This window comes from Canis aureus, chromosome 16 (assembly GCF_053574225.1).
Source record: "Canis aureus isolate CA01 chromosome 16, VMU_Caureus_v.1.0, whole genome shotgun sequence".
NCBI lineage: Eukaryota > Metazoa > Chordata > Mammalia > Carnivora > Canidae > Canis > Canis aureus.
Genome location: NC_135626.1, coordinates 14,707,898 through 14,729,872, shown reverse-complemented (window position 1 = coordinate 14,729,872; position 21,975 = coordinate 14,707,898). Strand labels below are relative to the sequence as shown.

At 51.1% G+C, this 21,975-nt stretch overlaps 1 protein-coding gene across 6 annotated transcripts in view; it reads left to right on the top strand.

The window, feature by feature from the left end:
* SGSM2 (small G protein signaling modulator 2) overlaps positions 1–21,975 on the top strand; it is a 35,883-nt gene that overhangs the window by 8,639 nt on the left and 5,269 nt on the right. For 4 of the 6 annotated variants that reach the window (XM_077851724.1, XM_077851722.1, XM_077851723.1 and 1 more), the window contains 15 exons: positions 9,393–9,555; positions 9,831–9,992; positions 10,260–10,327; positions 10,422–10,567; positions 10,907–11,041; positions 11,572–11,696; positions 12,056–12,123; positions 12,340–12,500; positions 12,658–12,784; positions 14,395–14,529; positions 18,227–18,380; positions 19,189–19,253; positions 19,341–19,486; positions 19,985–20,113; positions 20,337–20,519. In XM_077851724.1, coding sequence (XP_077707850.1) covers positions 9,393–9,555; positions 9,831–9,992; positions 10,260–10,327; positions 10,422–10,567; positions 10,907–11,041; positions 11,572–11,696; positions 12,056–12,123; positions 12,340–12,500; positions 12,658–12,784; positions 14,395–14,529; positions 18,227–18,380; positions 19,189–19,253; positions 19,341–19,486; positions 19,985–20,113; positions 20,337–20,519 — 1,967 coding nt within the window. Of the gene's footprint in view, positions 1–466; positions 624–9,392; positions 9,556–9,830; positions 9,993–10,259; positions 10,328–10,421; positions 10,568–10,906; positions 11,042–11,571; positions 11,697–12,055; positions 12,124–12,339; positions 12,501–12,657; positions 12,785–14,394; positions 14,530–18,226; positions 18,381–19,188; positions 19,254–19,340; positions 19,487–19,984; positions 20,114–20,336; positions 20,520–21,975 lie in introns of those variants that run through there. The other 2 variants (XM_077851725.1, XM_077851726.1) reach the window with 2 other exon arrangements.

Below are 21,975 nucleotides of genomic sequence, written 5' to 3'. Positions count from 1 at the left end.
GGTAATTCAAGCACCAACCTGAAAAAGTTTGGATCATCAGCACTGGAAAAGCCATATTTCTGGACCTGCCCTTCCTCAGGCTCATGTCTAGGTGTGGCCACCTCCACCGTATTTCTGCATGCTCTGTCCTGCTTGGGCACTGAGTTTGGATTTTAACCTTTGCTGGGTAGAACAGGTTTACAGAGCTGGCCTGGCACAGCAGGTTCTCAGACTCTTAATGTCTCTTCTACATGGAAGGTATTGGGGGTAGGACCCAGGCCCAGGTCAGCCCTGCCCCTCAGTCACCAAGGTCTTGGCTCACCCTGCATAGATCTTTGGATCCTCAATTGGAAGATTGTTGCTTCTGACTGAAGATGAGCTGTAATGGGAGATGGGTGGAGTCTATGGAGCTGGGAACAGCATCAGGGCCTTATTAACAACCCACTTCCTGCTCCCCGTTGCTAAGCAGCTTTCATTAACCTGGAAGGTCTGCTGCGGTGAACTCCTCTGGGGAATGGTGTGGAGATGCTAATGAGCTGGGAGAAAAGCAGGTGCTGTGGAAGGATTGCCTCTCACCTGAGACACTGCAGCAAGAGCTTTTCAGCACATGTTGAGATTCAGACTCCAGGCAGTTTTTAGTCTAGGTAAGGGATTTCTTCTGTCTTCTTCCCACCTATACTGAATGAAATCCCTAGGTAAGGGATTTCTCAGGAAATCTGACTTCTGCCTTCCATCTGCAAATAATCAAGCAGGAAGGAAGGCCCTCTGTGGAAGTGGGTCCTCTCATCCTGTCTTGGGATGAGGCTGAGGGCATATGGTGGTGGTCTGTAGGCGAGACACTTAAGTTCGTGACTTTGGCCAGTTATTCAGCAGCTGAATAACTGCTACCCCAGAAGGCTGATGTGAGGACTAACAGAGTGACACAGTAAAGCACACAGCATGGAACCAGGTACACAGTAGGTCCTGAATAAATATTGCCATTATCATTATCAGCACCACCAGCACCTTTTACTTTTTCTTATAGGTGATCCTACAAGGTGGGGCATGGGTAAAATAGGTGAAGGGGATTAAGAGTATGCCTATCGTGGTGAGCACTGAGTAGTGTATAGAACTGTTGAATCATTATGTTGTACACCTGAAACTAATACACCACATGTTAATTACATTGGAATTTAAAAAGTGATCCTAAAGCCTTCCCCATCAAGCCTTCTAGAACCTTCCCCAGGATTTCATCTGAGAATCCATGTTTCTGAGAGTTTGGAGCATCTAGACAACTAGAGAAATTTGAACTCCAGGAACTCAATCAGGGAACTTAAAAAGAAATTTTATTAATTTTGTAGGTGCAATCAAGATATTATATACATCTTTATAAAAGAGTCATCTTTTACAGATACCTACTGAAATAGTTACAGATAAAAATATATGATAACTAAAATTTTCTTCAAAATAATCTGGGGGATAAGTGAAAAAGTGGTTGGAGGTGGTATAGCTGAAATAAGATGAGTCATAACTTGACCATTGTTTGGGTTAGGTGATTGGTATGTGGTGTTCATTCTATCATCCTCTTTACTTTTGTATATATTTGGAATTTTCTGTTATGAATTTTTAAAATTTTTATTTTAATTTTTAAAAATATTTTTTATTTATTCATTTATGAGAGACACAGAGAGAGGCAGAGACATAGGCAGAGGGAGAAGTAGGCTCCATGCCGGAAGCTCGATGTGGGACTCGATCCCAGGACTCTCAGATCATGCCCTGAGCCAAAGGCAGACGCTCAACCACTGAGCCACCCAGGTGTCCCCATAATGATTTTTTTTTTTAAAGAGGAAGAGAGGATGGGAGGAGAAAGAGATATAGTGAATATAGACAACTCTCCTGAAAAATTTTACACAAAAGGGAGCAGTTAAATTGTTCAATACCTGAACGGGGATATAGGGCCAAGGGAGATGGTGGTGGTGGTGGTATGTGTGTGTGTGTGTGTGGTTTTTTTTTTTAATTGGAGAAGTTATAGAATGTTTATCTACAAATGGGAAGAACCCAGTAAGAAACATTAAAGATATAGGGAAGAGAAGTGATGTTTGCTGGAATGATGCCCTTGAGAGGCGAAGTGGCTGAAATCCAATGTGTAGGTAGACAGGGTGCCTTAGGGAGGAGTACAGCCAGACCATCTGTAAGGACAGAAGAGAAGGCAGGGGATGGGCCTGAGGTGCTGGGAAGAAAGGCACCAATGTTTTTTGTTTTTTGTTTTTGAATGATTAAAGATGTCTTTATAAATAAAGTTTGTTCATGGGCAGCCCCGGTGGCTTAGCGGTTTAGCGCCACCTTCAGCCCAGGGCATGATCCTGGAGACCTGGGATCAAGTCCCACATTAGATTCCCTGCATGGAGCCTGCTCCTCCCTCTGCCTGTGTCTCTGCCTTGCTCTCTCTCCTCTCTCTGTGTATTCTCTTGAATAAAGAAATAAAGTCTTAAAAAAGAAATAAAGTTTATTCATGATTACATTCTAAATATACAGAATAAAAAAATGATGTCCGCTCATTCGTAAGACACCAACCAGAATTTTCTTATACTGTCTCAAAATTTAACAATCAATTTCCCAAAAAGGCACCAATGTTAATGATCACCCTCAGTGTATTTGAGAAATTATAAAGGAAGATTTTGCATCTTCACAGCCTGTTGCTTATAATCACTCAAAACCTATTGAGACAGGATCTGTTCCTTTCCCTAACTGCACCAAAGCTCAGAGAGATTTACTGGTTTGCACAAAGTCAAATAGCTAATAGGAAAAGGACCCGAGTTTGAATCGATACCTGTTTTACTCCAAAGCCCTACTACCCAGGGATGAGTCTACCCATGTGGCCTGTCTAGGAGAGGAGCCTTGAAGTGTGGGGCATTGAGGAGCAGTTGGCCCTTGTGGAGACATAGCTCAGGTCACCAAACAATGGACTTAGGGTGTTCAGAGATACTCTGGAAGACAGTGGATCCCTTGCTGAGCCAAGCAAGGCCAGCACTGGCCTGGTTCCCTGGAAAGTGCTGTCTATGCAGATTCTGCTCTGCATCTCCCATCACGGCAAAGTAGATATATGTGGTAGGAATTTCATTTCCCTCACCTGCTGGGTTCTGGACTATCAAGGCAGTGCTTTCTTCTCACACTGAGAGTCTGGATGGGAGAGTTGCTTTCTCAGGATATTGAACAAGGCTGACTGCCTCTAAAAGCTGATGCAGTCAGCATCACTAGTGCCTGCTGAGAGAAAATATACTCTAGTTACCATAGAAATGCTCATTCCGGGTGGAAACAACTGTTATAAATCCCTGGGTAGAAATAGCCAGCCAGGGAAGTGGGGAGGAGAGAAGTGGATGAGCCTGCCCTCTCGTCTTGACTTTTCCCACTTTGTCCACTGCAGAAAAAACATTGATTTCTCCCATTGGCCATTGAAGGAAGTTCCAACTTAAGAGGCTGGCCATCTCACCCATTCCTTTATCTCCAGAGAGGCTGCTCCTCTCCTGGCAGTCTTGATTCTACCATCCAAGCCATTCAGCTTTAAAAAAAATTTTTTTAAGATTTTTATTTATTCATAAGAGACACAGAGAGAGAAGCAGAGACATAGGCAGAGGGAGAAGCAGACTCCATATAGGGAGGCCAATGTGGGACTCGATCCCAGAACTCAGGGACCATGCCCAGGCAGACGCTCAACTGCTGAGCCACCCAGTCATCCCCAAGCCATTCAGCTTTTAAAAATTCTGCTCTAGGGGCACCTGGCTGGCTCAGTTGGTGGAGCATGCACCTCTTGATCTCAGGGTCATGAGTTTGAGCCCTACATTGGGCATAGAGACTACTTTTAAAATATTTTTTAATAATAAAAACAAAAGAAAATAAAAACTTTGCTTTAAGGGATATGGCTCAGCGGTTAAGCGCCTGCCTTCGGCCCAGGGCATGATTCTGGAGTCCCAGGATCAAGTCCCACATCAGGCTCCCTGCATGGATCCTGCTTCTCCCTCTGCCTGTGTCTCTGCCTTTCTCTCTCTGTGTCTCCCATGAATAAATAAATAAAATATTTTTTAAAAAATTTGCTTTAAGTAGTATCCTCAGAAACTCCAAACCAGCCACCTGTGGCTGACTGCTCCACCCAGCACTTTCCTCACTTGATTGGGTTCTCTATGGCAACTACAACCGAACTCCCTCGTTGCACAGATGGCAGCCAGCAGAGGTGGGAGAGCAGGAGTTACTCTCCACACCTCTTCCCATTACCATCCCTTCTTGGCTTAGAGCCTTGGGCTTAGCCTTCATGTCAGGCTGTGCTAATTCTGGATGGAGTGTCCTTATATCTCAATCAATGGCCTAGTTCTCTTAAGGCCATTCAGTGGATTCCCCTATTACCAGGCCCCTGGGCTGAACACATAGCTATGTATATGAGAGCCAGGGTTGTTGCTGGGGCTCCCTGGGCTGATTGAGGACCCTTTTCAACCACTGCTGCATGTCTTGGGCAGCCACAGTTTTAGTCCATTGTAATGGGCTCTTGGGATACCTCAGCTTGTCCCAGCTCACTGAATTGTTTCTCTGGTCCTTCCGCAGCTCAGGTCACCTGTGGCTAAGCTGAGCAGAACCCAGCTGCCCCTGTGGGGGTGGGGAACCAAGCCAGTTGGGAGAGATTGCCAAGGGAGCTAAAGGACTTGGTGCCCATGGCCAGACCCAGCCCTTCTGGGTTTTGTGAGTTTTGATTCACCTCCAGGCTAGAGAAAGTCTCTAGCATCATCTCATAATAGAATCGTGGTATCTGGGATCCCTGGGTGGCGCAGTGGTTTGGCGCCTGCCTTTGGCCCAGGGCGCGATCCTGGTAGACCCGGGATCGAATCCCACATCAGGCTCCCGGTGCAGGGAGCCTGCTTCTCCCTCTGCCTGTGTCTCTGCGCCTCTCTCTCTCTCTCTGTGACTATCATAAATAAATAAAAATTTAAAAAAAAAAAAAAAAAAAAGAATCGTGGTATCTGGGTTGGATGGTCAGCTGTTTAGTTATTATAATTATTATTCTGGATTGGTAATATATTACCTGGTTCAAAAATCAAAACTGGAAAAAAAAATCAAAACTGTACAAAAGTATACAGTGTAAAGTTTACTCCTTTACCTGGCTCCATTCACCCACTTTCCCTCCACTTACCCATTTCTACATAGGTAACTACTTCCACTTTTTTTTTTTTCCAGATTTAATTTATTTATTTATGACAGACACAGAGAGAGAGAAGCAGAGACACAGGCAGAGGAAGAAGCAGGCTCCATGCAGGGAGCCCAATGTGGGACTCGATCCCTGGACCCCAGGATCATGTCCTGAGCCGAAGGCAGACGCTTAACTTACGCTGAGCCACCCAGGCATCCCACTACTACCACTTTTGTTTCTTATGCATCCTTACAGAATTTTTTATCCTAGTAAAATAAATTATATTCTTTGTTTCCCCACAAACAACACCCTTTTTGTAATGAAAAGGTATGCAATCATACTGCTTTGCATCTTGCTTTAGGAGATTTTTCATTGTTAGTTTCTAGAAAGCATCTTCAGTCTTTTTCAGAGTTGTATAATCTGTTGTATGAATATATTGAATTTACTTAACCTGTCCCCATTGATGGAGATGAGGATAGTTTCCAGTCTTTTGCTGTTGTAACTAAGTAATCCTGCAGTTGTATCTGTAGACTACATTCTCAGAAGAGGGGTTACTGGGTCAGATGTTATTTGCCCTGTTGATAGATAATGCCACACTGCCTCCATAGGGGGGTGCCGGTTGGGACATCAGAGACTGGTGAAGGAAGGTTCTAGGACTAGTCTGGGCCTATAATTCTCAGCTTTTCCCTGGGAAGATGGTGCCGGACCTTTTGGGAGAGGAGACATCCACAGCAAGGTTCTTGTAGTTCCTTGAGCTCTCTTGTCAGTGGGATGGGATGACAGAGTAGGGAGCCCAGTACCCTGGGCTCATCTGACACCATAGTTCCAAAGTTCTACTGGAAGACCAAGGTGAGGAGTGAGGGGGTTGTTTATGGAATCATGTCTGTTTCTCTGTTTCAATTTATTCACCCAGATCTTTTCATTGCAACCAATGACCAAAAAGAGTGTTGGTTTTTATTATTATTACATATTTGTCCCATATGAAATGAGCTAGATGGTGTCAGGGATGTGCTTAAGCCATGACAGGCATCTCCTGCCATGGCCTACCACCCTGGGGAGGGTGGGACAGAAAGCAGAATAAAGTGCTGGGATTCTCACCCTGGGACAGAAAGCAGAATAAAGTGCTGGAATTCTCCTTGGTGTTCTGGGCCTTCAGTCAGGAAAGGAGAGGCATGTGTCTCTGGATGGTTTCTCCTGGGAAAAGGGTGCTTGACGGTCTGTGAGAGGCCCTCCCTGGGGAGTGTGGGCAGCAGGAGAGTTGGACCTCATTGCTGATGGCTCTGCAGCCAAGTTCTGAGTGGTGTTCACTGTACATTGTGGGGCAGGGAGAGTCTTTATACTTGCACCTCTGAGTTTCGACCAATGGACAGTTCAACCCAAAAGTCTTAAACAGGGAGTCTAAAACTTTCAGAGGTCAAGTACCCCTTTTAGAGGCTAAAAATCAGGGATGCCTGGTAGCTCAGGGTTTGAGCATCTGCCTTCAGCTCAGGTCATGATCCAGGGATCGTGAGATCGAGTCCCGCATCAGGTTCACCATGGGGAGCCTGCTTCTCCCTCTGCCTATGTGTCTGTCTCTCTCTGTATCTGTCATGAATAAATAAATAAATCCTTTTTTTAAAAAAAGGCTAAAAATCATGGATACCTTATCCAGAAAAACACTCACCTGAGCATGCTGGAGCACACCAATAATTTTATATGCAATATTTGGGGGTCTTTGGAAGGCACAAAAGCTCATCCACAAACCCTCTCAGGATAGTAGTTCTCAATTATTATTAGTGTCATTGTTATTATGTTATTTTGTCTACATGCTGCACACAATATTTTTCATTGCATGTACTGACTTTCTGGGGGGTAGGGGTGAGGGGGGCAGGGGACCAACAGCCCTATGGGAATGGGGAAGGTCAAGTGTAGTTTGAGCAGCCACTGCCCAGGGAGCCCATGGAACTGGGTTAAGAATACCTTGGCATAGAGGGTCGTTTACTTTGCTCCATAGGTAGAGAGTTGAAAGGGATTTCTCCTTCCACAGACATTGCCTAGCACCTTGCCTGCATTTCATAGAAGGAACTTAGCAGTTCTGGGGTGAGCAGGAGGATACTCTGCATGATCTTGGGCTTCTCTCAATATTCTCTACTTGCAGTAATTGCTGAGGAATGCCTCTGGTCACCCCAGAGCACCCTAATGCCTGTGCTCAGAGGCTGCCTAAGAGTGTAGGTGAGGTCAGGTGGGATGGGAGTGCTGCTACCCGCCTTTCCCTGGCTCCCCAGCCTGGCTGCATTTGCAATCTCCTGGGGAAGGTGGGAAGGCTAATGGCTCATTATGCCTGCAATTAGTCACATCATGGAGGCACATGATTCCCTACAGGACGGCTGCCACCTGCTGCCACTCTGGCCATGTTCAGTGCTGCTTCTCTCCCACTCTGAATGGGGAGTGCAGTCCCAGGACCTAGAGACTGGAACTCACTCACCTGTACACCACAGGGCCACACAGGACCTCCATGGACCAAGGGGACAGCCATGGGGTGGAGTATGTCGACACTTAGGCAGAGATTCCCCCACATGCCCCATATACACATAATATGTGTAGACATATCTGTCTGCATACACATGTCCACATACATGTATGAACATGCTGTGAGGAAAGGCTGTGCCTTATAAAATAAAGTTCCCTGAGGCCTAAGCAGGGAAATGCCCAGCAGGAAACTTCTAGGAGGAGGATCCTGCCTTGTTTCCCCACTCTTGGGAGGCTCTTGCTGGGTCTAGCCTCCAGGTCTGTCCCTGGGACTCTTTCCAGCTTCTTGACTTCAGTATAAAAGAGGACCAGAAAAAACTCTTACAGGATAGCAATGACTGCCTGTCAGTTACTAAAAATGGCAACAAAAACCAGGTGAAAGCCGGAGATCAGTGGCCATTTCCTAAGGCCAGGCTTCATATTCTAACAGCACTAGTCATAGTCAACTCAATGGGGCCTCTCAGTTGCCCTATTCTGAAAGAACGGCATCTCCACCCACCTCTGGGGAGCCTGTGATCCTCTCCCCTCTTCCTGCCAGGGAGAGGTCTTGCAAAAACCCAGCCCTTGCAGGTTAACTGTGGAACAGGATCTTGGCAAAAAGGGCTGAGGACTCAGGAACCAACAAGGACCGAGTGCCCCCTGTGTGCCAGACTCATGAAAAGACTTTAACTCAGTTCATCTCGTGTAATGGGTCATGCCAGTCCTAAGAAGTAGCCCCATTTCATAGATGAAAACAGGCTCAGAGTGTTATGACCCATGTTTCCTAGGGATAGGGAGTGGCCATGCTAAGCATCAGACCATGTTCTGACTCCCGCCTCTAGCATAACAGTTGTCAATCCATATGGAAGGGCACCTGTGACATGAGGGGAGCACTCCTCCCACCTGTGGGCCCCCTAACACACCTGGAAGAAGTGAAAGGGGCTGGGTCCTGGGTCATGGTCCTGGCTCTGCCACTACGGGACTGTGATTAAATCCCTTCCCCTTTCTGGGCCTTTCCCTCCTCATGATGGCTAAGCACCACCACCCCCGCTGCCATACCTACTAATATTTTCAGAATCTATACATGCCCAGGGCAACCCCCTATCTTCCCCCCCACCCAAGTCCTTCTTCCTTCCTGCAGGATCCAGACGAAGAAGATAAAGCATAGCCCCTAAAAACATGAAAGTGAAGGGAAATCCTCCTGGCACGGGAAGTAGAAATCTGTCACTCTTGGATGCAGGGCTCATCAATAATTCAGGAGCCACTGTTGGATCTGATCTCTGCAGTGGCATTATCAATATTTCAGCTCCTTCCCAGAGCCCTGTTCCTTAGCAACCACATCATCCGTGCATTCCAGGAGGGCTGTTGGGCTGTGTGCTCCCTGTGTCCCCTGTCTTATAGGTGCTGTCCATGCTTGCCCTCGTGGGCAGGGGAGGAGCCACTGAAACTGGCAACTTTGGTCCTCACAGCTCCAGGACAATGCTACACACAGGAAGCCTGTACACACCAGATGAGGGACAGGGAGGGGTTCAGCATGGTACCTCAGCCCCTGCATGTCCACCCTGGGCAGGGACAGAGAGACAGAGACAGGAATTTTGGAAAGCGGACAGGGTATATCTCCCTGACCTGCCTTAGACTGAAACCCCTCCCCCTCATCCCAGCATGGGTCAGGGCCTGCCCTTACCCTCTGTTCCCCATAGATAAAAGGAAGAGGAGTGTTTCTCCCTTTCCCCCTCTTGCCCAGGCTCAGGTGATGGTTCCCTTTGTGGCTCAGGTGCAGTAGAGGCTTGCCTCCTACATCAGCTGAGACGCCGTGCTGCCGGCTTCCTGCGCAGTGACAAGATGGCAGCCCTGTTCACCAAGGTGGGGAAGACGTGCCCAGTGGCTGGGGAGATTTGCCACAAGGTACAAGAACTACAGCAACAAGTAGAGGGCAGGTGAGCCGCAAACCCTCCCATTACTCCCTTCTGCTCTTTGCACTTGTCATTTACTCCTTCCCAGGTTAGCTTCCTGGGCTCATTTCTTACAGGGCCCCTTGGGGTGAGAGAGCAGCCTGAGGGTGGGGGCTGGCTCCTTTTGGACACAAGCCCCTACTTCAACCCTCATCTTAGTCCTCTGGGTTCTTGTGACACCAGACACTGCTCCTAATGCCACCGGGCCTGGGGCTTACACCCAGGCCCTCACACTTCTGAAGCTTACCCTCTCTTTGCAGGAAGCCTTTGGCGGGCAACCAGGATGCCCTACGGAGACAGGGCTCTGCCAGCGGGAAGGCCCCGGCTCTCAGTCTGCAGGCCTTAAAGCACATATGGGTGCGCACAGCGCTCATCGAGAAAGTGTTGGACAGGGTCATGCAGTACCTCGTGGAGAACTGCAGGTGACTGCCCCATCCTTAGGGCCCACCTCCTGAGCACTCCTTCCGCCATCCCTCAGCAGGCATCATCATCCATAAATCTGTAGGCATGCCTCATCTTCCCCTCTAGCACCCAGAAAGCATAGACTACACCACGCAGCCCATAAAGCTCAGTCCATGTGGACTTATCTCTACTTAGTGACTCACACAAAAGGGTGTTTGTGGGGATGTCCCTACTTGGTGAGCTTGACTGCCCTAGAATGAGCCCCTATCTGTCTCTCCCTCTGACAGCAAGTACTACGAGAAGGAGGCGTTACTGGCAGATCCTGTGTTTGGCCCCATCTTGGCCTCACTTCTAGGTGAGCCTGACAGCAGAGAGGACTGGGCCAGTGGGGGGCTGTGGGGCAGGTGTTGAGGGGGCACCATCCAAGCTAACTGTCCCTGTTTTCCCAGTGGGACCTTGTGCCTTGGAGTACACCAAGCTTAAGACAGCTGATCACTACTGGACTGACCCCTCTGCTGATGAGCTGGTCCAGAGGCATCGTATCCGGGGCCCTCCTAATCGCCAAGACTCCCCTGCAAAGCGCCCAGCCTTAGGAGTAGGTATCACTCTCCCCACTCCTTGTACTTACCCAGGCTATGCCCATGGGCCTGTGAGGAAGGGCAGCTTGGCCTCCACGTTCCTTGCAGGTACAAGCCAGACCTTAGAGATGCACTGAGGTAGTGGCCACCCTCAGGAGAGCCTTTTATCCCTGCTGGCACTTACATAAATGCCAGGAGCACACCACTGGTCCATGGCTAGAGAGCAGAGGGTGGCCAAGAGCAGACCCAGAACAGAATGGATCCCTGGGTCAGCTGGGGAGGGTGTGCATGGAAGCCCAAGGTTGTCTGAGGCTGATTTCCCAGGACTAGGTGCTGAGCTGTGCCTTTCTGCACAGATTCGGAAGCGGCATTCAAGTGGCAGTTCATCAGAGGACAGGCTAGCTGCCTGCGCCCGTGAGTATGTGGAGTCCCTGCACCAGAATTCAAGGATACGGCTACTCTATGGCAAGAACAACGTGCTGGTGCAGCCAGTAAGAAAACTTAATGTTCACCCCTCCTCTCCCTCTTTTGAAAGGCCTGGGACTAGAATCTTCCAGTCACATTTATCCCTTTCCTCAGGAGGCTTGACTAGAGAGAAGGGGAGATGAGCCCTACTCCTCACTTTACAGTTTCATATACCTCATGCCTAGCCTTGAGAACCCCTTAGTTAGCATCTGCCCTGCTAATTGAGAACCTGGCTGTCCAAAGATGGGAATGGGAGCCAGGAAACAGGATGAAGACCTGGCTCGGGTATGGCTGGATGTACCTCCAGAATGTGCCTAGCATCTAGGAGGCCGAAAGGACAGAGCCAGTAGCACCAGGCCAGCCAGCGGGAGGAGGTGCCCACATCTGTGTGTGATTCGTGTTCTCCCGTCCTTCCTCCTGGCCTCCATTCCAGAATCCTGTGACTATGCTACCTCAGCCTCCCCAGCTCCTGCCTGGAGCTTATTTCTCAGAGGCTTCCCCTGGGAACCTCAGCACCTCATCACCTCTGCCTTCTGCTGTTATCTCCTTCCCTTAGAAGGAGGACATGGAGGCTGTCCCTGGCTACCTCTCCCTGCACCAGTCTGCAGAAAGCCTAACTCTGAAGTGGACTCCCAACCAGCTCATGAACGGGACTCTGGGGGACTCCGAGCTGGAGAAAAGGTGGGGGCTCTGGGACTCTAGGCAGGGGGATGGACAGACTCCACTTGCTCTAGAAGGCAGGCATCTTATTCTGGTGCCAACAACTGCAGGAATAGGCTGCCTGGGGAGATTCCCAAGCTCTCTAAGATCAAGCCAGGCCTGGGCATGAAGAGGTTTGCCTGAGCCAAGCTCTAGGCAGCTAAGACTGCCAGGCTCTGTGCCATGACAACACAGCCCAGATGGACATAGCTGGCTGAGGTCACTTCTCGGCTATTGGTCCTCCTTGTCTTCAGGGTAGTTTCATGCGTTTTGGTGGTGGGAAATGAAGAAAGTGAGATGACGGGTCTTGCAACAGTGACACTGATCTGGTTCCTTTCCAGCGTTTATTGGGACTATGCCCTGGTTGTGCCCTTCAGTCAGATCGTCTGCATCCACTGCCACCAGCAAAGTGAGCCTCCCTTGTCCTAGGCACAGGATTGAGGAGAGACTGCCTTCTCCCAGCCACACACTGTGCTCAGCCCATTGGATGTCTTGTCGTCCTCTGGTCATCCCCATGCCCCATTGTTTTCCTACCCAGTTGGGAGGCCTGGCTGTCAGGCTCTGGTGGTGGTGACCAAAAGGTCTCAAGGAGGCCTGCCCTCACCTGCCCGTGTACACCCCACAGAGAGCGGCGGCACACTTGTGCTGGTGAGCCAAGATGGCATCCAGAGGCCCCCACTGCACTTCCCACAGGGAGGACACCTGCTGTCCTTTCTGTCCTGCCTGGAGAATGGGCTTCTGCCCCAAGGACAGCTAGAGCCCCCACTCTGGACCCAGCAAGGGAAGGTACCTCAGGGCTTGGGGCACTCTGTGTGAAGGGGTATCTGAGAGGGGTTCTCTGCTCAACCTTCCTTCCTTTCCCCACGTGGAGAGGCTGCCTTGGGTGGGACCCTGGATCAGATGCTACCCTGCACAGGCCAACCACTCACCCTTCCCTCCATAGGGGAAAGTGTTCCCTAAGCTACGGAAACGTAGCAGCATGCGGACTGTGGATGTGGAGGACATGGGCACCAGGCAGGCCACAGACTACGTGTTCCGAATCATTTACCCTGGCCACAGGCATGAACACAGTGAGTCTCTTAAGCTTCATCCATGGAGGAAGAGAGAGGGACACTCAGGGAGGTGGGGGAGTAGTGTTACATAGGAGGGGTGCCAAGCAGGGTCTGCTCACTGACCAGGCCAGGTTGAGAGGAGCAGTTCATTACTTAGCCTCTCACCCGACCTTCCCCTGAGAAGCTGCCATCTCTCTGAGAAGCTGCCTCTCTTCTACCTAGCTGTCTTCCCCCACCTTGTCACCCCAAGATTTTTGGCTCAGCCAATGTTGTACAATATTCTCTTAGCCTTTCCAGCCCTGGCCCAAGTAAAAAAAAAAAAATGTGGTGAGACTAGCAATAGAAGGTGGAGAACTCTCCATTCCTCCTTGGCCCATGGCCTGACCTCCACAAGGCAGCCTCAATGCAGGATCGGTGCTTCCTTTTGGATGGTGTAAGTTGTTTCCTAACTCCCCTAGAGCCCAAGCCCTCCTCAAACCAGATACTGATCAGAGGAGCTTTAGCTGGAGTAGGGATGCATCTGAAGAAGGTGAAACTTGGAGCTGTCCGGGGGACCTTGAGGACTTGGGGGGTGGGTGTTGCTAATGATGGCTTGGCACTCATGGGTCCTGCCCCACCTGGACACATACCTTTGGGCCCACTGGGCCTGTCTGTAGGTATCAACCACCGCCAGAGTTCCCTTTCTCGTCTGGGTGCTGCTGCTCCCTAGAGGCTTCTGTGGGCCAGACTCACCATAAAGTCAGGGAACTTACTAGCATAGAGCATTTATTGCCACATGGACCACATGTTCCCTAAATTCCCTAATTTGTACCAATAAGTTGTCAGCAAGTTGTTTTTGTGTTAGCAGATGGAAGACCCAGATAGCAAACACACAGCCACAGTGCAGGTAGCCCCAGCAGGCCTGACAGTCATGAGACATGGGGATACCCCTCCCAGAGGTGCCTAACTAGGAGCCTTGCCTTATGTCAGAACAAGTTTGCAAACCTAGCATTCAATCTTGGGCTGCTGTTCAGCTGAGATGACTCAGTGTCCATGTCCCTTCTTTAAGCTTTGGCATCTCCCAATTCTGGTCACTTTGCTTCAAGGACTGCACCTCCAGAGGGGCAATCCAGGGCCCCAGGAGCTGACATTCAGCGGAGTGACTCTAGGGCAGCTCTGAGCAAACCTTGGAGAAGTTGTTTGTATTTACAATCTGAAGAGGGGGATTTGGGGTCATCTGCAGATCTGGCTCAGCCTGGCCATGATGTGAGCTGAAGAATGATCAGGATCCATCAGCCAACAGTCGTGCCCTGCTTGGGCCAGGGCTGGGGAGCTCCTGAGCTGCCTGCCTGTCCTCATGGGTCCCTGTTTCTCACTCCCCTTGCTCCCCTGTCAGTTCTCCGTCTTCTGTTCTTCCTAGAGAGGGCCTCCTCCAGTGGAGCTCTGGAGCTGCTGTCTTCCCTCACTCCATTCCCACACTCTCCCCAGTAAATCATCCAGAGCGTTCTCAGCCCCCCAGCCCTTTCTCAGTGCCCAGCAGGTTCAAGGCGACCTAGACTCTGGTTCCTCCCTGTGAGGAGGGCGGCTGGTGCCTCCTGCCAGGACCAGGTCCTCATGCCTCTGCCTCTCTTGCTGTTCTCTTTGAGCAGTCACTATTAACTACCACCACCTAGCGGCCAGCCGCGCGGCCTCGGTGGACGATGATGAGGAAGAGGAGGATAAACTGCACGCGATGCTCTCAATGATCTGCTCGCGGAACCTCACAGCTCCCAATCCGATGAAAGGTTTTTATCCTTGTCCCACCCCACCCGCCCCCTGGCCCACCTGCCACCCACCACAGGGGCTCGGACGGCAGTGTTGGCATTATGGGACTGGGGTGGCCCCCCATCAGGAGGCAGGTCAGGGAGGGTGGAAAGAGGTGCTGGCAAGAAGAGAGGACTGTGCAGAGAGCAGGTAGCTAGCTCTGGGCTCCCCACTGAGTCTGTAAGGGAGAGGGCTTCATGCCTGAGAGGGAGGATGCTCTGGTAGGAAGATCTGACTATCTAGTCTCTTGGGAACCTGAATGTTTTTCCAAGCGCTATTCCCACTCCTGGGGGTCATGCTGGCAAACCTGAGACAGTGTCTCTTTCTTTCTCCCCTGCTGGTTGGGAAGACTGACCTTCCGGCCCTGGACCTCTGACTTCTGACTTAACAGAAACAGGATAGAGGTACAGGCCCCTCCTGGGCAGGGGTGGGGGCTGGACAGCTCAGGCAAATGAGTCCTGTGGCTCAGGTGAGGTGTTGGAGCCACCTTGGAAAGAGACCCAAGCCTGGGTTTACCCATCAGGACTGAGGGTTCCAGCAGGTACTGCCTGGTGCTTCAGCATGAAATCTAGAAATAAATGTGCAGAGATATAAGACAGGTGTTTCCCACCCTCACAGACCTCAAGGTCCATAATTATAGACACAGCACAGTGCCCGTAGGTCATCGGCATTGGTTCCTCTGTCCACCACCCATCCTTCTTAGCACAGAGCTAGGTTGGTAGAGAAGGAGAACCCAACTTTTTTTATAGAGTGTGATGGGCCAGGGGACCTGAGATGTCTAGGCTGGATGCTCAAGTGAAAATTGGTAATGAAGGGGCTGGGGCCAGCTCTCTTGGAGTATAGGGGAACCTCCCCATCCCCACTGATTCCCATTCTGCAGAATTAATTTCTTATCCCCTTTTTCTGCCCTACAGAGGGTATCTAAGAATGTGTGACATATTCCTTATGCTTCCACAAACTTCTGCCAAACAGCCCAGTTCCTTAGCCCAGCCACCAAATCAGCAACGAGTACCCCCACCCCCAGGAAACTAAGTCTGTGGCCTAGCACACCCTCAGCACAGCCCTAGCAGCTGCCCCTTACCCCCTACATGCCTGTCCTTAAGCCTCTCCTCCCTTGTAGCCCTCCTGGCAGGAGCGCAGGGGAGCTTCACTTCTGATGCTATGTGCACACAACCTGCCGTCTGACTCCTTGAAAACCTGGCCTCGGCTGATGCTTATTTACAGGTTAAGGGACTTGGAACACTGTAGGAAGGCTGAGTCAGAAAGGACAGGGATCCCTTTCTTACCCTGTGAACTGATACCAGGTTGGAGGCTGGGGGCGGGGGTCCTAGCAGAGCCCCTGTTTTGGCAGACTTGGCACTAGGAAGCCCAATGCCAACTAGTCTTAGGGCTGAGGACTCCAGGGTCAGAGAACCCTCTGGAATCCAGAGGCCTCGGGGCTTGTCTGAGCTTCTTCTTGGGGAAGTTGGGAACCAGACCAACCCAATACGCATCCCCTGGGCCCCTAGTACTTGGGGAAAAGAGAGGAGGCATCAGAGGAGAATTGGCAGGTGGTTGGGGATTTGACATGGGAGCCCCCACCTCTACCCCAATCCATAATGACAACACTGTTAAGTCCGTTCTACTAGCCGTTGCTTTTCAGGCCTGCCACATGCTTGACTTGTGCATGTGAATCAAGTGGCAGGTGTCCAGATTCTCCTCTCCGTACCCCCACCTCTCCTCCTTTTCCTGCTACCTTCCCACAGAGCAGAGATGCTGTTCACTCTAATTCTGCTCCAGGCCAGGTACCTTTCATTCGGAGTCTTAGGGGCTGTGGGGTTCAACTACCCTGATTGATTTTTGCTTTAGACTTTCCTCATGCTCAGAGGAGAGAGTCAGAGTCAAAGCTGGCCCAGCAGATTCCCACCCTGCCACCTCCCCCATGTCCAGCCTGCTGCCCCTCACCCAGTCACTCCAGAGCTCCAGCTGTCTGCACTGGGTTAATTCAGAGATACGATCTTCAATGTTGACTGATTCAGCTCCTTCCTGGAGAATTAAGGTGAAGAGCATTGACCCAGGCAGGAGTCTTGCCTTGGTTGGGCCCTACTTTCTGGGCATGAGCTTGTTTCCCTGTGTGCCCACCGTTCATCCTCTGCACCTGTTATCCCCCTCACTCCCCACCCCTGCCTGCCCGCCTGCTGCCTGCTGCCTGCCTGGCTGGGCCTGTTTTCACCCCCCTCCCATGACTAGACTTTCTCCTGCCTGTTGCAGGGGCATGAGCTGGGCTCCTGCCCCATCCTACCTGCATTTGTCCCCTCCCTCTTCTTCCCAGTTTTGGGCATGGCTTGCAACTCCTCACTCCCAGAGCCGCAGCCCCTCCACACCAAGTATGTTCCCTTAATTTGCCTCCTGGCGGAGCTGAAGGGCCAGATATCTATTAAAATCTCAGCTGTGGGCCTGGGAGGAGAGCCTCAGACCAAGACAAAGCATCTCCCTAAGGGGATTGGAGGGGGCTCAGCTCAGCCCTCTCCACCAAGGCACATCCAGAGCTGGAGTCTGGTTCCAACAAAAGCCAGGCTTGGGTCTGCTCCAGACTCCTAGCAGGCCAGGGCCCAGGCTATGACTTGTAGGAAAAAATGCTGCTTGAAAAAAAGTTTCTTCTTGAAACATACAGCTCTCTTTCCTTCTTCTTTCCTCTTCTGTACTCTCCCCCTCCCTCCAGGCATCATCTCCTGGTCCTTACACTTTCTGCCCTCACTTTGCTTCATCTTTGTGACTCACTGGACCTGCCAGAGTCCTTTCTGGACAGTGTTCTACCCACTTGGGCCCTAGGAACTCTCAATAGTCTAGAGTTCTGATTCAGACCACCTGGGCTGGCTGAGAAGGCTCCATCTGCTGGTGGTGTAGATGTGTCCAAGGAGCCATCTTCTGAGGCTTCACTGGGCACATTCTTCTAGGTAGTGGAATTAGGTACCCAACTACCACCCCCACAATGGCCTAGCAGTGCTGGGACTTTTGTCCTTCCTGCCAGCACACCTGTGTGTTTGGAGGGGGCCACCATGCTAACACAGTCAGGCGGTGTAAGGATGGAGAACTCAGGAAGAACCCATGTGAGTTGTCTTGGGTGGGGAAGCCTGCTCCTCCTTAGCCACAGGGTCTAGAACCCTCTGAGGGGTGAGGTCTGGGGACTGAGACAAGTGGCTCCGGGATCTTCAGGAGCTTTTAGCAGTGGAGACTCCTGATGTGGAAAGGTTCAGAATATTGCAGCATTCCAGGCACGTTCCTGCCCATCTCAGAGTTTGTCCAAGAGGACCAAGCTGAGTTCTTGAAGGCCAAGCCAGCTGGTGGCATTTCAGAGAGCTTAGGCTTTCGTTGTTCCTTCTCTTTTTTCTCCTCCCTCTAGAAAAGCAAGTGTTTATTCCATTGCTGATGGCAGGATAAAGAGAACAGACACAAGTATCCACAACTCAGTCCAAGTATTTTATCACACACAGACTAGATGGAGGGTGGGAGATGTCAGGCACCCTCTCTCCACCATTTCCATCTCTGGGCTCTGGACGAGGCAGGCACCACCTTGGTGGTTTTCTACCAATGGGTGACTTCATGCTGCAGCTCTGGGCACAGAGGTGGGCATGCTACAGGGTGTTTGAAGGGAGGAGGCCTGCCAGGCCCTGACCATAGCCCCCTTCCTGTCCTCAGATGCTGGTGACATGATCGAAATGCAGGGCTTTGGGCCCAGCCTGCCAGCCTGGCACCTGGAGTCCCTGTGCAGCCAGGGCTCCTCCTGCCTCTCCTGCTCCACCAGCAGCTCCCCATATGCAACCCCCAGCCACTGCAGCTGTGTCCCCGACCGGTGAGTGGGCAGGGCCTAGAATACCAGCTCCCTGTGGCTGTACCTGCCTGTGTGCATTCTGCCCTTAGGGGCCATGTCCCTTGTCTGACAGGGTGGCCTCAAGTTGGACAGACCTGGGTTCGATTTCCCTTCTGCTACCTATGTGACTTTGGCAAGTTACTGAGTCTCTGTGAGCCTCTACGTTTCTGAGCCTCAGTTTCCTCATCTGTAAAATGGGAATATTACCTGCTTCCTAAGGTACTTGTGAGGACTAAATAAGGTGTATGACTTAGCACCCAGAGCTTGCCTGGCACATAGTAGGTACTCAGTACCTGGAAGCTCCCCTTCCCAGTGTGGACATAGATCCTGCCATTAGGCTGTACATCTGAGGATGCACACCAGATATCTGGGCATCGCCGTATGCCAGGAATGGTGTACAAATGGCATGTGTGTGAGGGTCCTAGGCCAGCACTTGATGCTTTTGCAGGCTCTTCACTTTAACCTGTTACTTCATTTTTTGCCTATTACTCCTAGTGACCCTGAGATGGTTCTCTCTGTTTTCATATGAGGAAACCAAGATTCACTAACATGAAGTGAAGTTAGTTGCCCAAAGTCCCTTGGGTGGTTGGGGGCCAGGCTGGGTCCCCAGCAGTTCTACCAAGGATGGCTGACAGGGACAGGGAGCCCACAGGTGTTCTGCTGGGCTATGGATCCTACTCCTCCTACCACCCAAGCACCTTACTGGCCCCTAAGCCAGAATGTCCTCTCTCAACCTCCTCTCACCAGAGGGGCCACAGCCCCTTTCCTCTGAGCCAGGTTATTTCCACAGGTTGCCCCTCAGGCTGCTGTGTGAGAGCATGAAGAGGCAGATTGTTTCCCGGGCCTTCTATGGCTGTGAGTATTGGGTGAGGTGGGGCTGTGAGGGGTGGGAGATCGGGGAGGTACCACTGTCATATGTCTTCTCCCCCGGCGCCCCCACAGGGCTGGCCTACTGCCGCCACCTGTCCACGGTGCGGACCCATCTGTCAGCTCTGGTGCGTCACAACATCATCCCGCCGGCCCGGCCCCCAGGGGCTTCAGGAGGCCTCACTAAAGATGTGTGGAGCAAATATCAGAAGGATGAGAAGGTATACACTCTGGAGTGCCAGGGCCAGAGGGTAGATCAAAGGACTAGGGGGGAGCAGCAGCGAGTACAGAGCAGCCTGCCCTGGGAGCAGCTATCATAGACCAGATGGGCATTCAAGTACAATGTAGTAGAGGTCAGGACTGATGGCCTTGGAGTGGCCCAGGTCACGGTAGACTCTTAGCTGGTTCTGTGGGTTTCCATGGGAAGGGGGCTGGACTGGTTCTAGTCTGCTTCCACATTATCTGAAACCTTGGGCAAATCTCTGCATCTCTCTGGGCTCTGTTGCCTATCCTGGAAGGAAAGGAGGTTGAACTGGATCTCATCCAGCTATAATCTGGAGCAGGGAGGACATGACCATCCCAAGGCAGGGTTTGCCTGGGCTTCAGTAGAGTGACTGTGCCCAGCCCCAGCACTCCATGGGAGGGATGGAGATGGGGTCACCCAGCTGGACTGCAGTGACCATGGGGGCTACGCAGACTTTACTTCCTGGATCCCTCAGAACTACAAGGAACTGGAGCTGCTACGGCAAGTTTACTATGGAGGCGTGGAGCATGAGATCCGTAAGGATGTCTGGCCCTTTCTGCTCGGCCACTACAAGTTTGGCATGAGCAAGAAAGAGATGGAGCAGGTAAGGAGACCCCACTCCCATAAGGTAGGGAGATGGAGAGTGGGCCCAGAGACCCCAGCGAGGGCCCTCTGAAGCCTTGGCCCCTTCCCAGCCAGAAAGAAACATGGCAGAGGAAGGTGTTAGAAGAGCAGCCCCACTGTCTTCACCCCTAGGCCCAACCCTTTTCTCCAGCTGTCCCAAGAGGACACTCTCATTTCCATGGTCATGGTGTGCTCTGAGACAGGTGGACTCAACAGTGGCAGCAAGGTATAAACGAGTGCTGGCAGAGTGGAAGGCCTGCGAGGCTGTGGTGAGGCAGCGGGAGCGGGAGGCTCAGCCAACCACCCTCACCAAGTTCTCCTCGGGCAGCAGTATCGACAGTCATGTGCAGCGCCTCATCCACCGAGATTCCACCATCAGCAATGACGTGAGCCTGACGGGACCTGGGGGAGCCAGGGGCAGGGGCCACCAGCGTTTTATGGGAGTAAGACAGAGTCCTGAGCACCAGCCTGAACTCTAGGAGTCACTGACACCGGAGCCCTGGGCAAATGGCTTAATGTGTCTGTGTCTTGTTTTCTTCTGCTAGAAAACCAGGTGACTTGTCCCCCTGCTGCCCGCTTCTCTGAGTGTCACAGGAATAAAATGACATAGTGCTCCGTGTTCTGTTTTCATGGACAAGCAGGGAAGGAAGAGTGTTTCAGGATTTAGGGAAGCCTTCCTTCCTTGTAGAGAGTTCTCTCAAGGCTAGAAATAGGCAGCCCAGGGTTAGAGTCCCAGGTCCCGCAGCCAGTAAGATGAGGGGTCATGGTGTCCCCTCAGCTCCACTGTCCTCTGACTGGGGGGTTTCACCAAGTGTGATTGGTCAGAGACCAGAATGACACAGAAGGGTCCTGTTGGTATGTCCTGGCCAGATCTGCCCTCCTACCCTGGCATCTTCATCCCACTATAGAATGGACTGTGCAGAGCTCATTTAGAGGCCACGCACTGCCTCCAGCAGCACCCCTGACTTTAGATGAAGAGCAAGTCCCAGACCATGGGTGTTTCGGTTTTAAGAATATTCTTTTTATTATCTTATGTTTTTTTCCTTTCTTTCTTTTTTTTTTTAGCTAAAGACTTTATTTATTCATGAGAGACACAGAGTGAGAGAGGCAGAGACATAGGCAGAGAGAGAAGCAGGCTCCATGCAGGGAGCCCAATGTGGGACTCCATCCCAGGACCCCAGGATCACGCCCTGGGCTGAAGGCAGGCGTTCAACTGCTGAGCCACCTAGGTGTCCCTGTTTTTTTCTTTAAAACTATCTCTCTAGATAATGTATATATATATATATTTTTTTTTAAGATTTTATGTATTCATGAGAGACAGAGAGAGAGAGAGAGGCAGAGACACAGGCAGAGGGAAAAGCAGGCTCCATGCAGGGAGCCTGACATGGGACTTGATCCCGGGTCTCCAGGATCACGCCCTGGGCTGAAGGCAACGCTAAACCACTGAGCCACCTGGGCTGCCCCAGATAATGTATATTCTTGTTAATTTACTAAAGCCTTACACTAACAGAGAACTGAAGCTGGAGCAAGACTTAAAAGAGATGATAATCACCAAGGGAATTCCTTGCGCTCCCTTCTATGTGCTCTGTTCTTCCATCCCTTTTCTCTCTGTCTTTGGGTTTTGTGCGGTCTCAAGTCCACACAGTGCCCCAGCTGCTTAGCCCATGAACTGCTGTAGCTCTCCTTGCGGGCATTAATATGAGACTCTGTGTTGCTGTAGGATCATGGCCTCCCCTGACTCTGACTCCACGCTCCGTGCTTCTTCCCAAAGTGAAAACTCCTTTCAGCATCCCTTTCTGTGCATAGTCCAAGCAGAAAAACAAAACCTTCTGTGTATGTCTC